General features: G+C 48.1%; 1 protein-coding gene across 2 annotated transcripts in view; it reads left to right on the top strand.

The window, feature by feature from the left end:
• Positions 1 to 20059, top strand: part of STK24 (serine/threonine kinase 24) — a 95344-nt gene that overhangs the window by 8967 nt on the left and 66318 nt on the right. Inside the window, exon 1 of one of the 2 annotated variants that reach the window (XM_042255019.2) lies at positions 18899 to 19097. The exons of the other annotated variant lie outside the window; for it this stretch is intronic. Coding sequence (XP_042110953.1) covers positions 19092 to 19097 — 6 coding nt within the window. The 5' untranslated portion in view covers positions 18899 to 19091. Of the gene's footprint in view, positions 1 to 18898; positions 19098 to 20059 lie in introns of those variants that run through there. 2 annotated transcript variants of the gene reach the window in all.

Genomic DNA, 20059 nt, shown 5'->3' with positions numbered 1-20059 from the left:
GACGGGGGTGGCACTGCCAGGGTGGGTCAGGTGACCGTGGGACCCGGCTGCCCCTGCACGTGTGTCCGGGACAAATGAAGAGCGAGCGTCCCTGTGACCCCGTTCCTGGCTCCATGCTGCTCCTCAGATGCTCGCATTAGTGGGCATGTGGCTCCAAGGCTGTGCCTCCTACTAAAAACAAAGTACCTTTTTGGGGTAGAAGCACATGGTGATAAACGAGTGGAAATGAAAAGGAATCTAGAACTTGGGGGCTGGGCGTTGGCCAGCAGCTGTTTTCGGTACAGTTTTCCCAGCATCGCTTTAAAAATCCAGTTCAGCGCGGTTGACTCACAGTTGTCAAACTGGCACCTGAACTCCTGCTGAACCGGGAGCCTGCAGTAGAAGGCCCTGTGTGCACGCTTCCTCCCGTGTGTGCAGTGCCCTTTCGTGGTACCAAATGTTTCTTGAGAGGTAATTTGAAAAGAAAAAGAGGGGTAGGCACGAAGAACTGCTTGCTTCCTCAGCAGTTGCTGCCGGGCGGCGGGTGGCTTTTTCCTTCTGCTTCACTGGGGAACCTGGAGAGATAAGCAGGAAAAGGAGATGGTCTTTGGGCGTTCCCACGTTGATGCCTGTCAAGGAGACAGTGGGGTCCTTGTAGGAAGGGAACTTTGTTCTCTTGCTCTCCTCCCAAGGGCCCCACGCGGGGGCAGCTCATGCCCTCGGCCCATCCTCAGGGCTTCCGCTGCGAGAAGGGCTGTTGGACCAGTTTTAAAGACAAGAAAACTGAGGCTAAAGGAAACTGGACCAGGGCTCCGCACCTGGGAGCAGAGCCCTGATTTTTAGCCCTCCCTCCACCAGAGTGCCTCCTACCTAGCATTTCAGATCCTGCCTCGCTGTCCACATGGCTGCTGTTTCCCTAAGGACCTGGTTGCTCCTCCAGCTTCTCTGAGACCAACCCAGTTCAGGGCCAGTACCTGCTGGTATTTGGGGGCACTTTTATTTCCATGATTTATTTATTTTTTTTTTTTGACTTTTGAAGAGTTTGTTCATGTTCCAGGGCTATTTTTAATGGACTTCCTGGAGTTTCAGAGGGTGGGTATCGGGGGAGGTGGCCGGTCGCCATTCTCTTTCTCTCAATTCTCTCTGCTGAGCCCTTAGGCCACCCTGGGATGGGAGAGCAGCCTCTGGGGTCTGTTTCTTGCCTCTCAGGGTGTTGCCCTGGTGGTTTTGAAACCTAGTTGTTTGTGCCGAAGTAGTAACTGGAAAAAGCAGCCTGTAACAGTGGTTTTTCAGATTTCAGCGTTTACCCTCATCCATCGCCTGGAGGGCTTGGTAAAATGTAGACAGTCTGGGGTGGAGTGTGTGTTTCTAACAAGATGCCAGGTGTGCCAGGGCCAGTTTGAGAACCGCTGCACCGCAGTTAAAAACCCTTTTCATGGACGCACACCGTAGTGGTGCCCAGTTGCAGAGTGGCTCAGTGGGTAGTCAGTGCTGGCGAGTTGGGGTGTGTATTTCAGAAACCGACTTTGGAAGCACGGGTCTGACTTTGAAAGTTGAATAGGCTTTTCAGTGGAAAGAATTGCTGGACTCTACCAACAAAGGTCCATCTAGTTAAAGCTATGGTTTTTCCAGTAGTTGGATATGGATGTGAGAGTTGAACTGTAAGACAGCTGAGCGCCGAAGAATTGATGCGTTTGAACTGTGGTGTTGGAGAAGACTCTTGAGAGTCCCTTGGGCTGCGAGGCGATCCAACCAGGCCGTCCTAAATGAAATCAGTCCTGAATATTCATTGGAAGGGCTGATGCTGAAGCTCCAATACTTTGGCCACCTGATGTGAAGAACTGACTCATTTGAAAAGACCCTGATGTTGGGAAAGATAGAAGGCAGGAGGAGAAGGGGATGACAGGGGATGAGATGGTTGTATGGCATCACTGACTCGATGGATATGAGTTTGAGTAAGCTCTAGGAGTTGGTGATGGACAGGGAGGCCTGGCATGCTGCAGTCCATGGGGTCACAAAGAGTTGGACATGACTGAGCGACTGAACTGACTGAACTTAACTGTTTTAGTGTGTATTACACTCTGGCTAGGGGGCAGAGGAAGACATGTGCTCCATGTCTGTCTGCCTTTGGAACCTTGTTTTTTAAAAAATGCATCTCAGAACTAGCCTTCATCATTCTTTTGGGAAACTCTGAGCCTGAACAAAGGTCCTGAGCCCAAAGCTCTTCCTCAGCGTTGTCAGGGTCGTCCCTCTTAACTGTTTCCATCAGGTCGGCCCCTGCTTAAAACCCTTTGGTGGCTCCCTGACCAGATATAAACTCCAGCTTAGCACCCAGGACCCCCTCACCCTGCAGGAGACACTCCCTGCCCACCCTCAGAGTCACCCCAGGTTCCTGTGTCTGGGAGCCCCTGACAAGCCATTAGTGTTGATATTCTGTTGGCTTTTCCTCCCCCCCCCCCCCCATTGGATTGTGAGGGGAGACCTGCAGTGAAGGTCCCCATCGTCCGCCTCCCAGCTGGTGCTCGGCCCAGGAGGAGGGGCTGCTGCTGTGCCTGGTGGAGGGTGGGGGGCAGCTAGGAAATGAGTGGGCGCCCCTGGGCACAGCTGATGCTCTTCTCTCACAGTTGTTCTGCTTAACACTTAGCAGATCTGCATGTCTCTGAACTGAGAATACTATTCCAGACCAATAGTCTTTTCCGTGGTTTGGAGGTCAGAGGTTTTGTGTTTTTGTGTAGAATTAGTTGACTTGATTTTTTAATTAAAAAACGATAGATTTCTGTGTTGTTGTTTAGTCGCTAAGTCATGTCCCACTCTTTTTGCGACCCCATGGACTACAGCCCGCCAGGCTTCTGGGTCCACGGGATTTCTCAGGCAAGAATACTGGAGTGGGTTGCCATTTCCTTCTCCCGGGGATTTTTCTGACCCAGGGATCGAACCCTGAGTCTCCTGCTTTGGCAGGAAGATTCCTTACTGTCTGAGCTCCCCATTAGCGGCCCTTTATTAGTGTGTCCTGTGATTAGCTATACTTGCTTATCTGAGGGTGGTTTTTGGTGGTGGGCAAGGGGTAGGGGACTTTTTTAACTGTGTTGTAATTTTTTTGCGGTTCATTATACAGGCATTTTCCTGTATGAGGGTGAATGGCATATGAAGCAGATTTAGGGGATGAACTGTGTCCAGAAAGGCGGTTGTGAGGTTTGGGGGCTTTTTTCTTTCCTTTGTTAATAACAGATCTGAAGGGTTTCTTTCTTTTTTTTTTTTTTAAATCCAAAACAAGAAAACTCCTTTTGTGTCATTCAGGATGCCTTCCTCCCAGTGTCATCTTCAAGGAAAAATGAAATGCTTACATGGAGTGAAACTGCTTGCATTTATTTCCTGGCCTGCTGACCCAGGCTGCCTGTATTTTTCTGTGCTGTGGGTGGGAGGTGCTTGGATCTGAGTGGTGGGGGTCTCAGGTCACCCTCCCCGGTGGGCCTGGGGCCTTCAGCGACCCCAGCGCCAAGGCGCAGCCCTGGCTGTTGCAGGACGGAGTTCTGTTTTGCCGTATCGTGAAGCAGAGTCATCTCCTAAAGTGATCACGTACATAGTTTAGAATAGTTTTTAGTGGAAAAGCAGTTTTCCCAGGAATCTACACATTTCCTGCTCTCGTGGATCAGTTACTGCTTATGTGAAGCAAACGGTTTCATGAGGGGAGGGCTTCTCAGCCTTCCTCCCCAAATAAATACATACTGATATGTGTGTGCGCACCTAAAAAATGGGTTTTCATTTTTTTACTTTTGTATTTCCAAAAGGAATAAAATAAAACCCTCAGCATCCTGAAAATTAATTGGAGTGAAAAGCTCTTAAGTTGGTAAAATACTTGTAAGCCTTTTAAAAATACTTATTTTAATTGGAGGATAATTACAATATTGTGATGGTTTTTGCCAGACAGCAGTATGAATTGGCCGTAGTTAAACATGTGTCCCCTCCATCCTGAAAACCCCTTCCCCTCCCTCCCCACTCCATCCCTCCCAGGTTGTCACAGAGGACTGGCGTTAGGTGCCCTGCGTCGTACGTCAAACTCCACACTGTTTTACACTTGGGAGTGTATATGTTTCAATGCTCTTCTCTCAACTCATCCCAGCTTCTCTTTCTCCCACAAGCCTTTTTAATATGGCAAAATTCTCAACATTTTGAGATATTTTATATTTTATACCTAGCCTGTTGCATCAGTTATTTCTTTATATGTTAGCTGAAGCCATTAAATGAGGCTGTTTTTGAAATTCCATGAAAACGATTCTCTCTTGGTCTTTTTTGCATCAGAGCGGCGATGATCCGGTTCAGAAGGGGTGGGGATGGGGGCATGTGCTGGTTGGGGCGGTTGGGGGGGTTGCCGTGAGGACTTCTGGCACTTTGCACATCATGAAGTGAGTGGGGGTTTGAGAAGGAGAGCGTCTAACTTACTCATGTTAAGTCCAGAAATGGACGAACACCTTCAGTCCATAGGCCATTAAACTGCTTTTAAAGCAGGAGCGTCTGTAAACCCACCTGTTGAGTAGAGGTCTTCGAGTTGTTGTCTCTGTACACGTGTCTCTTTAAGCGATGGCAGTCATACGTAGGTGTGCTTGGCATATTGTTTTCCATCTAGAAATGGATCGTGAATATCACGCCCGTTTCCCTGCAGTTTTCCTTGTGAGGATTTTAATGGCGTTTCTGACTCACCTCCTTAACGTGGGGCCTGCCCATCCTTAGGACACAGAGTTCTAGCCAGCAACCCGTTCCTGTTTGGCTCTGCTGGTGGAGATGGAATTACCTTGCTGCTTTTTCCTTTTGCCTTTGGAGAAAGAAAAATTGGTCATCCTCCCCCTCCCACAACAGTGTTATTGGAAAGCAGTGGTAGTTGTTATCTAACAAGTTTTGTTGGTAATTGCTTCACTTAACATGAATGAGTTAGATGGCGCTCCTCGTGTTATTACGCATTCACTCTGGGCCCTTTGCCCTGTGACAGATGTGTGTCCTAAAGAGCGGACCCCACGTGTGGGCAGGGACCTGCAGAGACTGTGCGTGTGTGTGTGTGTACACGCGTGTGTGACAGCATGAACTCAGAACAACACAGCCGGTCTCCTTTCCCGACTGCCTGTCCTCTGTGGATGGAGCAAAGGGATGGACCTGTGGGATGTGGAGTTCCGTCTGGCTGAATCGCATTCTTCCTGGTTGTTCTTCAGATGGATATTCTGTGTATGTGATTAAAAAAAGTCCTAGTTTTAAAACAGCTTTTTATGTCCTGCGTGTCTCTTTTTAGTCTTTGAATGAAAAGTTGTAGAAGATGTAGAAATTAGCAGGTGCAGTAATAGGTGCAGATAATAATAGGTGCAAATATTATGACTTAAAAATGTAATCATTGCTGCGAATGAGCAGCCCTCCTGCCCCCCTCCCCCACCCCAGATGAGGATGAATATGTGTCTTCTAGTTTTGTCTTGAGTGATGGGGCCGCAGTCCGTGAAGTCGCGCAGACCGTGTGTACGTGTTTTCTTCCTGCCCAAGATGCACTCCTGAGTGCGGCTCTGCTGGTGGTAATGGTGCCTGCCTTGCCGGAGCTGCTTAAGGTTTTCCCGACATGTGAGTTCTGATCAGTTTAGGTCTCCCCACCTCCAGGGGAGTTATGAAAAACTCTTCGTTCCCAGAGACTTTGAGGGTTCGGTTAAGGGGCACTGACCTGCACTGCTGGACTTCTACCATGTTTGATGAATAGAAAAGCGTAGGGAAACATACACAGCAATGATATGAAAATAGAGCATGACTGAATTTTGCTAGAACTGATTTGCTTTTTTCTTTATTCAGACTTTAAAAAGTTTTCCTTTTTGTGTGACTGATTGTCTTTAGTTATTTGTTTCACTCTTACAAAAGTGATCACAGAAAGGGAAACCTGTTGGGGAAGAGGACAATGAAAGAAAAAAGAGGACGTGTTGTCAGACTTTATAAGAGATCTTTGCTATTTGAAGCTGAAATTCTATGTAGTAATGTAGTCAGTGTGGCCATTTTACTTTATAGTACTTTGTAAAACGAAATTAATAAGGGATTTATTAATGTTTCTATTTGTAATTTCCATGAACACCTCTCTTACAGTTTGATACCAAAAAAAAAAAAAAAACAAACCAGCACATTGGTTTCGTGTGTCTGAAATAAAGTTTTAACTATGGGCAATCCCCAAGTACATTTCAGATTTCGTTTGTAAGTTTGTTGGTTGAAGTGCCCCCTGTGTTTTTAACAGAATTAAATTTGTAAACAGTGGTTAAATTGTGAGGCTAGGCTTGAAAACCCTAACTGAACTATGAGTTCAGAGTTTCTGGTTTTGCAGGCAAGAAGCTAGTTGGTATAAGAGAGCTGGAAAAGAAGGAAGACTTTCTTTGCTAGTGTTGATGCAGGCCTGGGTCCATGCAACATCTGAGTTCAGGTTGGTCCCTTGTCCTACTGGGCCTCCCTGCTAACGCCAGGACCCTTGTTCCCCATCCTTTAATGCCTTCTTGATATTGCATCTCTGGCGTGAGTCCCTCTTTGCTACATGTCATTGAGAAGTTCTCAGTGAAATTTCCTATTCCTATTCTTTGTTTTAAAATTGATTTTAGTTAGACGTCGGGAAGGCATTTATACAAGTTCATACTCAGTGAGAGGAAGAATGTATGTTGATCTAACCAGATAGGTAGAATGGGAGGCAGTGAAGAACTGATGGCATGGGACAGGCATGATGTCTAGGGCTGCAGAAGAGTCTGCCACTGTGCTGGCGTTGATGAGGAAGAGGAATGATAACCCTGACTTCAGGGAGCTTACAGTTTGAGAGCAGAGGCACACGAGTGAACACTTTCCACTGGTACACATGCCAGAAGTAGCACAGAGAAGGAAGTAAATATACTGAGAGGTGGCAGTTTGAAGATCAATAAAGGAAATGATGCCTGAGCTCTGTTTTAAAAGAAGGCAGAAGGAATCTGGATTTCCCTGGCGACTCCTGCAAGAGACCCCAGTTCGATCCCTGAAGTGGGTGGGTGGCAGCCCACTCCAGTATTCTTGCCTGGTTGAAATCCCATAGAGAGAGGAGCCTGGCGAACAACAGTCCCCGGGGTCGCAAAAAGTCGGGCACGATTGAGCGACCCATACACATACACACAGAAGGAATCTAGACAGAATAAAGTATTTAAAAGCATAGGGTTTTTTGGTTTTGTTTCAGTAGCACAGAGTGTTGGGGAAAGGGCAGGAAATTCAGTTTTGCAGGACTGTTAAAGAAAGAGATAGACAAAATTGAAAAGGACCAGCTCATAAAGGACTGTGCTTAGCGGTTCGGGCTTTGGTTAAGTGATGCAGCATTGCGGGGAATGTTTGAAGGGGCAGAATGAGACCAGTTTTTGTTTTGACAGTTTGGTGCTTGGACTGGAGGAGGGGTGGAGGGTTGGCTGGTTGACTGTTGATGGACAGAGGTCTCTGTGTGTGGATGGGATTCAGGGAGGGAGCTGTGGACGGAATGAGCTGGCTTGGTGATGGCCCCTTGGGATCTGGCCTCAGTGTAGGGCCACCTATTGGCATAGACAAATGAGTCATGGGGCCACCTGTTGGCATAGACGAGGAAGAAGCTACCCAGATAAAGAGTTTCTGTTTCAGAGGACTGGAATGCAGGTGGAGGGACAGAATAGGTGGTTACGTGCATGGGCCTGGAGCTTGGGCGAAGAGTCCAGGCTGGGGACCGACCAGACTGCTGATTTATGAATGAGGTCATTGGGATGGTTAGCCTCCTGAGGAGTGGCATGGGCACCGTGGGGAGGGCGGTTGGAGAGGGTGTAGCCTGCGTTTAGCTCTCAGAGGCATCTGCTGTCCCACCCCGCTTTACCTGTTAGGCACCTGAACTCCGCTGCCATCACAGCATCAGGGCAGTCACAGCATCAGTGATTTCCACCCTGGCCCTGGGATGGGGGGCCCGGTGGGCAGGGAGGGGCACCTTGTGGCTTGTCTGTCTGTCCCCAGCGGGAGCAGTTCATGAGCTGGTTGTCTGAAAGTCCAGAGCAGCTTGTTGTTGCTTGGGTGATGGGAGTTTGATTAGATAAACCGTATGCCAGGGTTCCAAATACCTAGTATAGACTTAGTTTTGACCCCGCTAGTCTTTGATGTGTAGTTTTATGAATGGCATGCCTGAAGTGGCTCAGAAAATAACTTTCTGAGCTGGAGAGCAGAATTTTGCAAGAATGTCGTTCAGACGTCTTAGACCTCGGTTAAACCTGCAAAAATTGTTGTAGAAGCCCCTTGTTGCTCAGTTGATAAATCTTGTCCAACTCTCTTGGGACCCCATGGACTGTAGCCAGCCCGGCTTCTCTGTCCATGAGCTTATCTAAGCAAGAATACTCGAGGGGGTTGCCGTTTGCTTCTCCAGGGGATCTTCCCCATCCAGGGATTGAACCTGGGTCTCCTGCATTGCAGGCGGGTTCTTTACCGCTGAGCCACTGGGGAAGCTCGTCGAAGCCTCTAGGTTAACTCTAAACCCAACTAAGCTTTCTTGTTACCCCAGACAGGTGATGCTTCGTTTCCTATGGTGCTTCTTACCTGGCCTGGTGCAGCCTGGAGCGTAATGGGGAAAAAGGAAAGCCGTGTTCGGGGTGGATTTTTTGGGATTATGTTATTAAAATAATTCTCTTTAATATTTGTACAGGTTAAGCATCCTAAAATGCTAGTTTTAAATGAGAAGGGGATTTTGGAGTTTGAGTCGGTTTACTTTTAGTCTATCTAATCTCTTAAGAGGCGCAATATTTTAGAATACTTGGGGATCTGGGGGTTGTCCATTTATAAAACTTGACATGTTAAATCAGATCTCCTGTTTTATTACAGTTTTAGCCAGAGGTAATTTTAATAATTAAAATGAAGTGGCCCATTTAAAAAATTCCCTTCGGTAAAGAGCAGTGGCCATAAGTATTTCGGGGAAGTATGGGCTGACTGGGGGAGTGGGTAACTGGAGCAATGAAGATTACTCATTTTTAAAAATAAACTTTATTTTTTAGAGCAGTTGAGGGTCACAGCAAAATTGAGCAGAAGATGCGGAGATTTTCCCAGGCCCTCTGTGCTGCTGGTCACTGTCAGCATGCTGCACTGGACTCTTGTTATTTTTTATTAGGGGTGAACCTTCTGTGACACATACTTGTCACCCAGAGTCCATAGTTTCCATGGGGCAGTGCATTGCATTCTGTGGGTTTTGATAAATGTATCAGGACGTGTATCCTCCCTTCTGGTATCCTGCAGAAGAGTTTCACTGCCCTAAAACATCAAGGAGGGCGTTCTCAAATGATGTCACTTTGATCCGACTGAAGTGGTTTTCTGTGAATATACGCCATTTCCCAAACCTCATCAGCTTCTGCAGTTTCTGGTGTCTCTTGGCGTGGTGCCCCGCGGTTGCCCGTGTCCCTGTGACCACGAACGCCGCTCACACTTGGGGTTCTGAGGGCGCCCAGACCAGTGTGCCAGCTTGGGAAGAAGTGAGTGGCTCTTGGCAGCCACCCTCCCGACCCCGACAGGGAGATTCTGTGACAGTGCGCTTCTGCACAGCTCACTTCGATTCTCTGCCCCTTCAAGTACTTTGAGACTAAGTTAAAAATCCAAGTGTCCAAAAACTGAAAATGGGAGCACCTCCTTCTCTAAGTAGGTCTCCCCCCCTTTTTTTTGTCTTGACTCCCTCATCCTGTCCTTTCCCAGCTGGGTTGAGTGGATGGAGCTCTCCCCCAGGGATGGATGGGTGCTGACTCAGCCTCTGTGGAGCTGTGTGTGTGTGTGTGTGAAGAAGGGACAAACACCCACGTGGTGCACGCCCCACCCCACCCCTACCCCCCCCCCCCAGTGTAAAGATTCCTGTTAAAAACAGTTGAGCTGTCAAAAATGTTACTTTATTAAAAATATTATAGAAGTAGTGTATAATCGTTAAAGAGAAAAAACAATGCAGGATTGTATGATTTTGTTCCCCAGGGGAGTAACATATGTTGAAGGCAAGGAGTCTGGTTGTTAATTGCAAAGGCTATTTCACTGTCTTGCGTTTAGAACTGAAGGGAAGGCTGGGAATTCCATTTGATGGTTTTTTTCTCTTCGCTTGTGCAGCAGTTCCATCAGAAATGGCACTAACCTCTAATCAGGACCCTTGAAGCAGTTGGATTTCTCCCAGCACTTAAGTGCTTTTCATGTTCCTAATGAGACATGAGACTCATTCGTCAACCAGCAGAGGCCTAGTCTGCTGTGTTAAGGCACCATGCCCTGGGCTGGGCAGGGGGCGAGCTGTGCCTGCTGTCCTTAATGCACTGACAGGTCAGTATGGGCAGGCTCCAGTGAGTGATGGCAGTCTAGGGTGATGTAACTAAAGTGAGTGAAAGCGAAAGAGAGGAGGCCTTAGGCAGTCTAGGATGCTGTAACCAAAGTGAGAGAAGGGAAGGAGGCCTTCCTGGAGGAGGCGGCACGCAAGTGTGTATTTGAGTGGTTCTTCAAGGTGCCTGGGTCAGGACACTCCAGGCAGACGGGTCTGTTCCGCGAATGGGCTGTAGTTTGGGGTGACTGGTGTAGTAAGGTGACGGGTGTTTCCTTGCCTTCCAATCCTACCTGAGATGATGGGGAAGAGAAGGTATTAGTTTGGAATAGGATACAACTGTTGAAAAACAAAGGGGAAGTATGATGGGGGCTTCAGATCAGGTGGTCTCTCCTGACTTGGATGGATAATCCAGACCAATCCTGAAGGGGTCTTAGCTTCTTTGTGATTTGCTTGAGGAAGAGAGAATAAGGAGCAATTGGAAACCTGGGTAGGCTTGATACTTACAGTATTCTGTGTGTCTCTTTGTTAAAAAGTTGAGCTTAGTCTTTATTCCTGATTCAGAAGAGGTGTTTTTGTTTTCTATTTTTAAATTGGGACTGAACACACTTGAAGTACAGTAGACAGTGTAGATGGTCTCTCTCTCTCTCTCTCTTTTTTTTTTTTTTTTTGCATAGTTAGAATTGGGCCTCTCAATCGAGACAGGACAGTGTTTGTTTTTGTTTGTTTGTTTGTTTTTTTTTTTTTTACAAAAATGACTAGCAAGTTAGTGACTTTTACATAGGAGCCAAGAGCCCTGGGGCTGGTTTCTCTGGTTCAGGAAAAGGATGTCTGGGTCCGTGAACCTTCACTGGAGGCCAGGATATCAGGAAGCACAGTTGGACTTGGTGACAGTTAACTGGTAGTTTGTCTTTTGAGAAGACAAAACTATAGGAAGGAGGCTGCTCCTATTTAAAGTGGGGGGGGGGTGGATTGGGGCGTGGGAAGAGGGGTAGGAGAATCAAGCTTTCATGTTTTCTGAAGAATTTAGTTGGCAACAACCAGTGGTGAAGTTTTGGTGAGTTAGGGTGACAGCCCCTTTTGCGGAGGATGGAACTTGGCTATCGTGCAGGACCCTGCAGAGTCACAACTCCAGCCATTAGAAATAACATCTTCATGAGTTAAATGAGTAAGTGAGGTTCCTGTAGAAAAAGTCAGGGTCTTTCAGTTAAAGAGTTGTAAGGGGTGACAGCCTGGTCTGAGGTTCCGCAAGCAGAGGCAGGCAGGGAAGAGGTGTGTGGCTGATGGAGGAAGTCGCCAAGCTTCGTCGATGGTTAGCTGATGATATTCAAGGGGTTGCAGCAAAAAGTCCTTTTCGCTGAAACCTTTGCGTTTCACAGCCTGTATCACCTGTGGTCTCAGGATGGAGCTGCCCGTGCAGTTGTATTAGCAACAGCCCGTGCGGTTGTATTAGCAACAGCCCGATTGCAGAGGCCTCTGAGTCGGGACCACTCTGGTCCTAAACCTGGGTCATGATTCCAGGCTTGTCTGCTTACTGTTACTTAGGGTTTGCCTGAGAGATCAGAATGGACACTGAAGGTCATGCAGTCGATTAAGTAGTTCATTTGTGTTTCCTAGAGAAAGACTTGGCATGAGGGACGCGAGTGATGTGTGTATGTGGTCAGACATGTGCTTTGAGGATAAACCCTTGAGATGGTCATTTCCTTGACACTTGGTGATTTGTCTGTCCATATGCAGCCATTAGTTGAAATTTACGGGTGCCAGTTGTCTGCATTTCAGCGACGACTGCATGGAATTTGGCAGTCATGAGGCAGAAGAAGGATGCAGCTAAGGCTACAGGTCAAACTGGAGTGGGAACCCAGGATCATTTGTTATGTGCAGCTTTAAAAAGTTAATTTTCATATTTTATTCTCAGGAAAACTATAGTGTATATATATGCGCTTTTCTGTCCTACAGTTGAGTAAACTAAGTCCTAGAGAATCGAATCACTAGTACGGAGGTTGATTTGAACCTGGGCATCTGGCCTTGGGCACCATGTTCTTTCTTCACACTGTGCCCGGGGTTGCAGTGGATTTCTGTACTGGAGTGGAGACTTAGAGTGTGAGTTGAGTTCTCAAGGAAGGGAGGGACTGGTGACCTAGCCCCATAGATGGCATCCATTCCCTGAGGGTTTGGTTGTTGTTGTCCAGTTACTCAACTCAAAGAGTTGTGTCCGACTCTTTGTGACCTCATGGACTGCAGCACGCCAGGCTTCCCTGTCCTTCACCATCTCCCAGAGTTTGTTCAAACTCTTGTCCATTGAGTCTGTGATCCCATCCAACCATCTCGTCCTCTGTCGTCCCCTTCTCCTCCTGCCTTCAGTCTTTCCCAGCATCAGGGTCTTTTGCAGTGAGTCGGCTCTCCTTATCAGCTGGGCAGTGTGTTGGAGCCTGAGGGTTTAGCAGCAGATGGTTGAGTGTGGGTAAGACTTGCAGCTGGGGGCCTGATGCATTGGAGGGATTGATTGAAGCTGTGATGCAGACATCTAGAAAAGGTTAACTGTGTTGTGCTTTTCTTTTCAGCTTGTTCAGTTTTGGTCGGGAGTCGTCAGTAATAAGGCCAAGGTTATTGGGTTGATTGCTAAAAAAAAACTGGGGGGCCTTTCAGAGAATACAGTGATGGGCAGTTAAAGCTGACAGCTCCTAACCTCCCCTCAGCAGACAAAAAGGTGTCTCAGTGCAAATACGGGAAAGCATCTCGCAAATTGATGTTGATGTTTTCTTTTTATGGGCATCTTTTAAATTTCTATTTGTTTTTGGCTGCGCTGGGTTTTCCTTGCGGTACACGGGCTTCCCAGTGCAGTGGCTTCTTTTGTGGAGCTCCGGCTCTTGGGGCCCGAGAGCTGCTCAGTCGCTGCAGCTGCTGGTCTCCAGAGTACAGGCTCAATAGTTGTGGTGCACGGACTTTGTTGTGTCCTGGCCGTGGATCTTCCCAGACCAGGGATCAAACCCGTGTCTCCTGCATCGGCAGGCGGATTCTTTACCACTGAGCCACCAGGGAAGCCCTGTTGTTAATTTTTTAATGTAAAAAACTCATGCCTTAAAACAACCCTGGTGGCTCAGACAGTAAAGCATCTGCCCGCGATGCAGGAGACACGGGTTCGATCCTGGGTTGGGAAGATCCCCTGGAGAAGGAAATGGCAACCCACTCCGGTACTCTTGCCTAGAAAATTCCATGGATGGAGGAGCCTGGTGGGCTACAGTCCATGGGGTCGCAAAGAGTCAGACACAACTGAGCGACTTCACTTCTCTTTAAAACAAGTATAGAAGGAAGGAGCTCTGAGGCTCTTACAGGGCCCCAGGGATCAAAGCTCTAAGAGGGTTCATATGACACGCACAAAGAGTCAGTGTGTTATGTCAGTTTTTAGTTGAGAAAATCCGTCGTCTTGGCTCTTCGGAGCTTGCTGCTTGGTTCTCGGTGCCTTTTTGGAAGTGAGAAACGGGACTTACGTTTCCAGGCTGGAGGTTGTAGCACCTGTGCTTGTGGGGTTGGAGATAAGAAGGCCTGTTTGGGTAATAAAAGGCCCTTCGGGGTGGCTGGAAGGAAGCCTGGTGAAAGGACAGAGGGCAGTCCCCAGCGAGCGAGGCCTCCGCAGCCTCTGAGAAGCGCCGGAGTTGCCGTGTTCTTGGCAGAATCGGTCACCTTGTGGCGATACCATCCACAGCACCTAAGCTTTTTGACAGATCTGATAATTTCATCATTAAAAAAAAAACCGGAAATATCCAGAAAGCCTTTTGAAATGAATGACTCAAATGCTGCTTGATTTTGTGACATTATTGGAAAGGAGGGAAGCTGGTGTCTGGTAGTGGAGGGTGGGGTGTCTTTCCATCTGTGAGGCTGGCCCCTGCAGAGATGCCTGGACCGGGAGGGACAACCCTGGCAGGAGAAGACTGTCTTCAGGGAGAAGTGATCAGTGCCCCGAGCAGGCCCCCAGAGGGCCTTCGTCGGGGTCTGTGGTGGGAGGCGAACCCCCTCTCATCGGCTGGATGCCTGCATCCGCCTCGCATCTGTCTTGTCACGTCTTGTTCTCTGCCTGGAAGTGAGAAGCCACCTGTAATTAATTGTGCTGTCTTTTAAATGGAACGATGTCATAGAATGTAATTTATTTCTCTTCTTGTTCTCCTTGAGTGCAACCTAGAATGACAAAGATTTTAAAAGGAGTTCCGAATTCCCTGTCTCTTGAGGAATTCCTTTGGGCTCCCAATTTCTTTACACTCTCATGTTTGCTGTTTTGCTTTAGGAAAAAAAAATTAAGTGGATTTAACAGTAAATGCAGATATGGCAGGAATTACGTTTTCTTGAGCTCTGTCAGGTGATTTGTCTCTTAGTAGTTTTGTTTTGTATATCGGTTCTCCTGATGGGAAGAATTACTTCAAAGTAACTCAGTAATTAGTGTTTGGTGTAATATCATTCTGAATGTGTAATCTAATATAGAAGGACACCGGCTGCTTTCAGCTTCTTTGTTATTGTCCAGATTGGTTTAGGGTAATGGGGTTAGAGATCTCTGATCTTCTGTAGCCAGAATGCATTAATCCAAGGATTGTGGACTGAAAGCTGAAAATCTCCTTCCTGAACTTTTAACACTGGCATTTTTTTTTTTTTTTTGGTCTTCTAGTGTGTGTTCTGTATGCAGTTCTGTTCATTAAAAATGGAGATGCTATTGTTCTGCTCTTAGTAAATTCTCAAAATAAACTCGTTTTAAACAATGGGGACAATGCAGAAAAGCAGATGAAGTGAAACAGAACCACGGTCAGTATGTTAGTGTATACACCCTTCCCCAGTGTTTCCTGTGAGTGTGTGTGACCTGGCCTCCCCAGTTTTTTCTGTGTTACCTGGCCTCCTCTGCACTCGAGCAACAGCAGTTGGAGCCGTCCTGCCTGCTGCTCTGTATTGTGCTTTTCCTTCTTAAACATCGAGATGCTTTTCCATGTCAGTAAATCAACACTATTTTGAGTGGCTGCTTGGTATTTCATTGTGTGACTGCAGGGTAATTCCCGTAATTAATTGATGTCTGCTTAGGTAATTTGCAGCTTAAAAAGAAATTATGGAAATCTCCACTGACTCTGAATCTTTCCACTCGTCTTAATTATTTCCTGAGGATAAACCAGAAGTGAGATTTTTTTTTTTTTTGCTTTTTCCGTATATCCATTTTTAGGTATAATACATATGTATATGTGGAATCATCTTTGCTTCCGTATCCAGCAGCTTCTGTGTTCCCTTTCATCTTCGCAGTTTTTCCATTTTTATACGATTTTATTTTTGTTCTGTCATTGTTTTGGGCAATGTCTTGTCTACTTTTTTGCTGCTCTTAATGTGGCATTTATTTTGGTAATGATTTTATTATCTCTGTCTCCAGCCTTGTTGATTTGGAGATTTTGAAAAGAGAGTCCCAGTTTTCTTTAATTTTGAGTCAAGAAAAGTATTTGTTTGAAATGTCTCCCCTTTCCCTTGGGGATCCCTTCTGCCTTTTGCCTATTGTATTTTTTCGCTGTCCCTTCCTGCTTAGAGGCGTCTCTGCATGTTTCTCTGGGGCTTCCTCTGGCCTGAGCGTCTCTGGAGGGGGCAGTTCTGTCTGTCTGGCAGGGTGCCCAGCACGGTGCCAGGCCCCCGGTTGCCTCTGTCCTGCACCCTTATCCTCTGTCCAGTTCGCTCTTCCTCCAGCATCTCCTAGTTTGATTGTAGATGGACCTTTTTTCTTATTTTCATTTTATTAACTTCACTGTGGATCAGAGGAGAGCAGCGTAAACATGCTTTTCGCTTGCCTTCTTAAAAGAGGCTATTTTTGTCTTTTTAATAGTAAAATACATATGAAAGTGTTAGTCTCGCGGTCACGTCCGACTCTTTGTGACCCCATGGGCTGTAGCCTGCCAGGCTCCTCTGTCCCTGGGATTGTCCAGGCAAGAATACTGGAGTGGGTAGCCATTCTCTTCTCCAGGGGACCTTCCCCACCCAGGGATGGAACCTGGGTCTCCCACACTGCAGGCAGATTCTTTACCATCTGAGCCACTGGGGACTCCTTTACCGGAAGTTTTCACCTTAGTTATGTTGAAGCCTGGGCTCCCTCTGCAGGACTGGCTCCTTCGAATGGGAGCCGGGATGTCCACACTGGCCAGGGTAGAACCAGAGAGGACCCGGGAGGAAGTGCAGCTGCACTTGTGTAATGGGCGGTTCATCTGGGGTGGAGCGCTGCGGGGACGAGACCTGACTAATGTCCGGCAGTAAACCATCTTGCCGGAAGTCCTTTAGAGACCTGCCCTTAGGTCAGAGCTTCCTTTCACAGTGTTTGCTGAACACGGGGTCCTGTGAGTCCTGAGTCATTCCGATGGGTGGGCTGGGAAAGGAGCCTGTGCTCGCAGGGCCTCTGATCCCCCTCTGGCTCTGTTCTGACCCGGCTCGGTCCCCCTGGCCTTTCTGGCAGGGGTTTGCGGAGGTTGCCCCCCTGGTCCCCCTCTGGAGATTGTTGGAAAGAAGCTAGCTCTAGGGACCAGCTGTGTGCAGGGTCTGGGGTCTGTATGTCTGCAGCAGACCCTTTGGGGGCTGCATCTTGGCTATTCCAGTGTGGTATTTCCAGACTTCTCCCCATGGGAGCTGGCTGGCATTCCCACCCGCCCCCACTCCCCTCCACCCGGGGAGGGGGCAGGGTCCTGGCTGGTCCAAGATTCAGTGATGAATTGGGGCACTGCCTGGCATGGCGGGGTCTGTGCCCTGGTCGCCATCAGGTGCCCAGCCTGCTGCTGTGGGTTAGGAGCCCCAGGACTTGGCCTCGCTGAGAGCGTGTTGACGGTGGACCAGAATGTTCTGTGGGAGAGCAGAGAGCCGAGGACCCCTTGTGTGAAGAGCAGCACGTGGGAGTTCAGGCCCGGAATTCGTGACGGCTATTTCTGTGTTCAGAGGCCTTTTTTTTTTTTTTTTTTGCTTCGTGTTTCTGGAGAGTTGAGGTTTCTAACCTCTGACCTCCGAATAAGAGCTGAATAGTTGTGTGCGCTTCAGTTAAATATATGCATACTTGCCACCGCACTCCAGCCTGGGAGCGGGTTTGTTACATTATTCATTTGATTTGCCCGTCAAGTGTTGAGTTCTCTTTTGCGGGGGTTGTGGGGGGGGATGCTCAGCTCTGGGGGCGGGCGCTGAAGGGGAAGCTTTGGAGGAGGTTGGTAGGGGCTGTCCTTTGTTACTCAGCCAGAGAGCAGCTCGGAGGCCGACTCCCCACCCCCTCCCCTTTTCCCTGTGCCGGCGTTTTCCGGCCCAGGGCGGCTTTGGTTAGGTGGCTTCCCTGCACTCTGGCCCGAGGGTCTCAGGCTTTGTTCTCTGTCCCGTTACCTCCACTGCAAACCTGTTCTTGCCGGCCTGTATGTTAATGGTCTGGAGGTTGAAGCTTATGGGGGCTGAACTTCAGCTAAGCTGTTGCAGCTGGGAGCTGAAAGTTAGTACTCAGACATGTGGATGGAGAAAATACAGTGAGAGAGAGTCAGAAGGTAGGCTCTCTTGTCCCCTGTCCCAGGGGTCTGCGTTTCGTCCCCTCTTGTCCCCTGTCCCAGGGGTCTGCGTTTCGTCCCCTCGGTTTCACTGCGTGTTTTCCGCTCCAAGAGAGGGAGATTTGATTCAGATGCTCTCCTCCTGGAGATCAGGAGCCAAGAGGACTGAGTGTGTGTTCGTAACTTAATCTGAAGTCAGTGGACCAACTTGTCCATTGTTGCCTGGATCTGAGAGGTCAGCTAAATGATGGTTTTCTGAGAGTCGGGTGTGAGGGGTTACCGTCTTAGCAGTTGCATTGAACCCCAATCTGCAATGCTGGCTCCGTTTTAATGACCGCCAGTAAAACACAGGGCTGGGAGGAGGTTGGAACCAACCTTCAGGTAGAGTGTTTTGTTTTGATTTTTTGACTGTGCAAAGGATGAGTGTATCATATTTGTCAGTCATTTGCCCTTTACCTAACATACAGAGAGACTTGGCACAAATGGTCCTTATTCAGCTGTATTTACTCAAGTTTGTACGCCTTCCAAAAAGTTGCTTAGTTTGGTGCCCCCGCCCCCGCCCAGCAGTTGACCACCTGATGTGAAGGGCTGTGAGGCAGGAGGAGACGGGACGAAAGAGATGGTTGGATGGCATCACTGACTCAATGGACATGAGTCTGGGTAAACTCTGGGAGTCGGTGATGGACAGGGAGCCCTGGTGTGCTGAGGTCTGTGGGGTTGCAAAGAGTTGGACACAACTGAGCGACTGAACTGAGCTGACAGAGCAGTCAGCACCCAGGCTGGTGGACTCTGGTGCCGTAACTCAGGAGTGTTACCGGTCCAGAAAGTGATGCAGGCCTGGGAAGGCCTTGTGGTGGTCAAGCTGGGATCAGAATGAGAAGCCGTTAATGGCGGGTGATTAGAGGAAATTGGATCACTAATTCCTCCCCTCTTCAAAGACTGGAAAACCACACTTTCTTCAGAGGTTCTCGCCCACGGGCATCAAGCAGGCACGTGGTGGGGCCTGGCTTTGAACCCGTTGGTCTCAGAAGGCCACACCCTGAACCACGACGCCCCACACGCACGAGGAAGCCTTGCATTCCTGTGTAAACGGCAGGTGCTGGCGCTGCTGAAACCTGGGGTTAAGTGGAACAGGCCGCGTGAGCTCCAGCTAGTCTGCTGTGTAGCAGGCAGTCCGTGCTTACTCACGGATTGCAGCCGTAATGGGACTAGTTCTGGAAAATAAAGCCCTGCATTTCAGAGATTGATGGCTTCTCCTTAATGATCACGGTCTAGTGAAATGCCAGACAGACAGATGGTGCAGAATGCAGGTGAGTCAGGGCTTCACTCACAGCATTTAATTCCCCCGGTACGCTTATTACACTGGGTGCCTCTGAGTCAGAAGCAACAAATCTTTCACGACAGAACTTAAAGATTTATTTTAAATTGCAGTTTTTCCTGAATTGTCACCGTGTTCGAAAATCTGATACTGAGATTGTTCTCTTTCTTCTCTCCCTACAGCCCCAAAGGTTTTTTTTTAAAAAATCCTGTTTCTCTTCCAAAGATAAAAGGAAAACACTTTTTAAACTTTGAACAGACACTGCACTTCATAGGTAGTTTGTCAAGGTCCTGTCAAGTTTGATCTTGAAGCATCATGGACACGTTAGCCAGTGGCCTCTACAGACCATTCTGTCAGGGTGCTAGATTGGGTGGGGGAGTAGGTGGAGTGTGAAGCTGAGGTTAATCTTGGAGCCGAGGAAGAGGGTGGAGCTATGTTTTGTTTTTTTTTTTTTTTTAAAAAAAAATGCATTCCCTGGATGCTGAGCACTCCCTCCGTGCCAGAAATCTGGCAGAGTGTTGGGGTAGGATGAGCCAGGTGGCGTCTCTGCCCTTCCCCGCAGTCACTAGGGAGGCAGGTTAAGAAAGATAGGCCCTGTGTGGTTTTTCTTATAAACAGTCTCGTCATTGTGGCGTCTTTTACGTGTCATAAAATGCCTTCCTTCCAGGTGAACAACTCAGTGATTGAACAACTTTAGTAACTTTACCAAGTGGTGAAATCACCCCCGAGTCCGTGTAGAACGTTCTCCTTCCGCCAGTGTGGTCTCTCATGCTGTTTCTCTCCATCAGTTGGCCTTTTCTGGGTGTTTCCTATCCAGGGAGTTGCACAGCACGTGGTCCCTCATTGCTGGCGGCTTTCACCTGGATAGTGTTTCCGAGGGTCATGATGTAGCACGTGTGCGTAGTGCCCATTTCATGCTGAACAGTGTCTGTTGTTAATCACCACGTTTCTCGG

This window comes from Ovis aries, chromosome 10 (assembly GCF_016772045.2).
Source record: "Ovis aries strain OAR_USU_Benz2616 breed Rambouillet chromosome 10, ARS-UI_Ramb_v3.0, whole genome shotgun sequence".
Classification (NCBI taxonomy): domain Eukaryota; kingdom Metazoa; phylum Chordata; class Mammalia; order Artiodactyla; family Bovidae; genus Ovis; species Ovis aries.
Note: the sequence above shows the minus strand (reverse complement) of the source record. Positions and strands in the feature narration are given on the sequence as shown.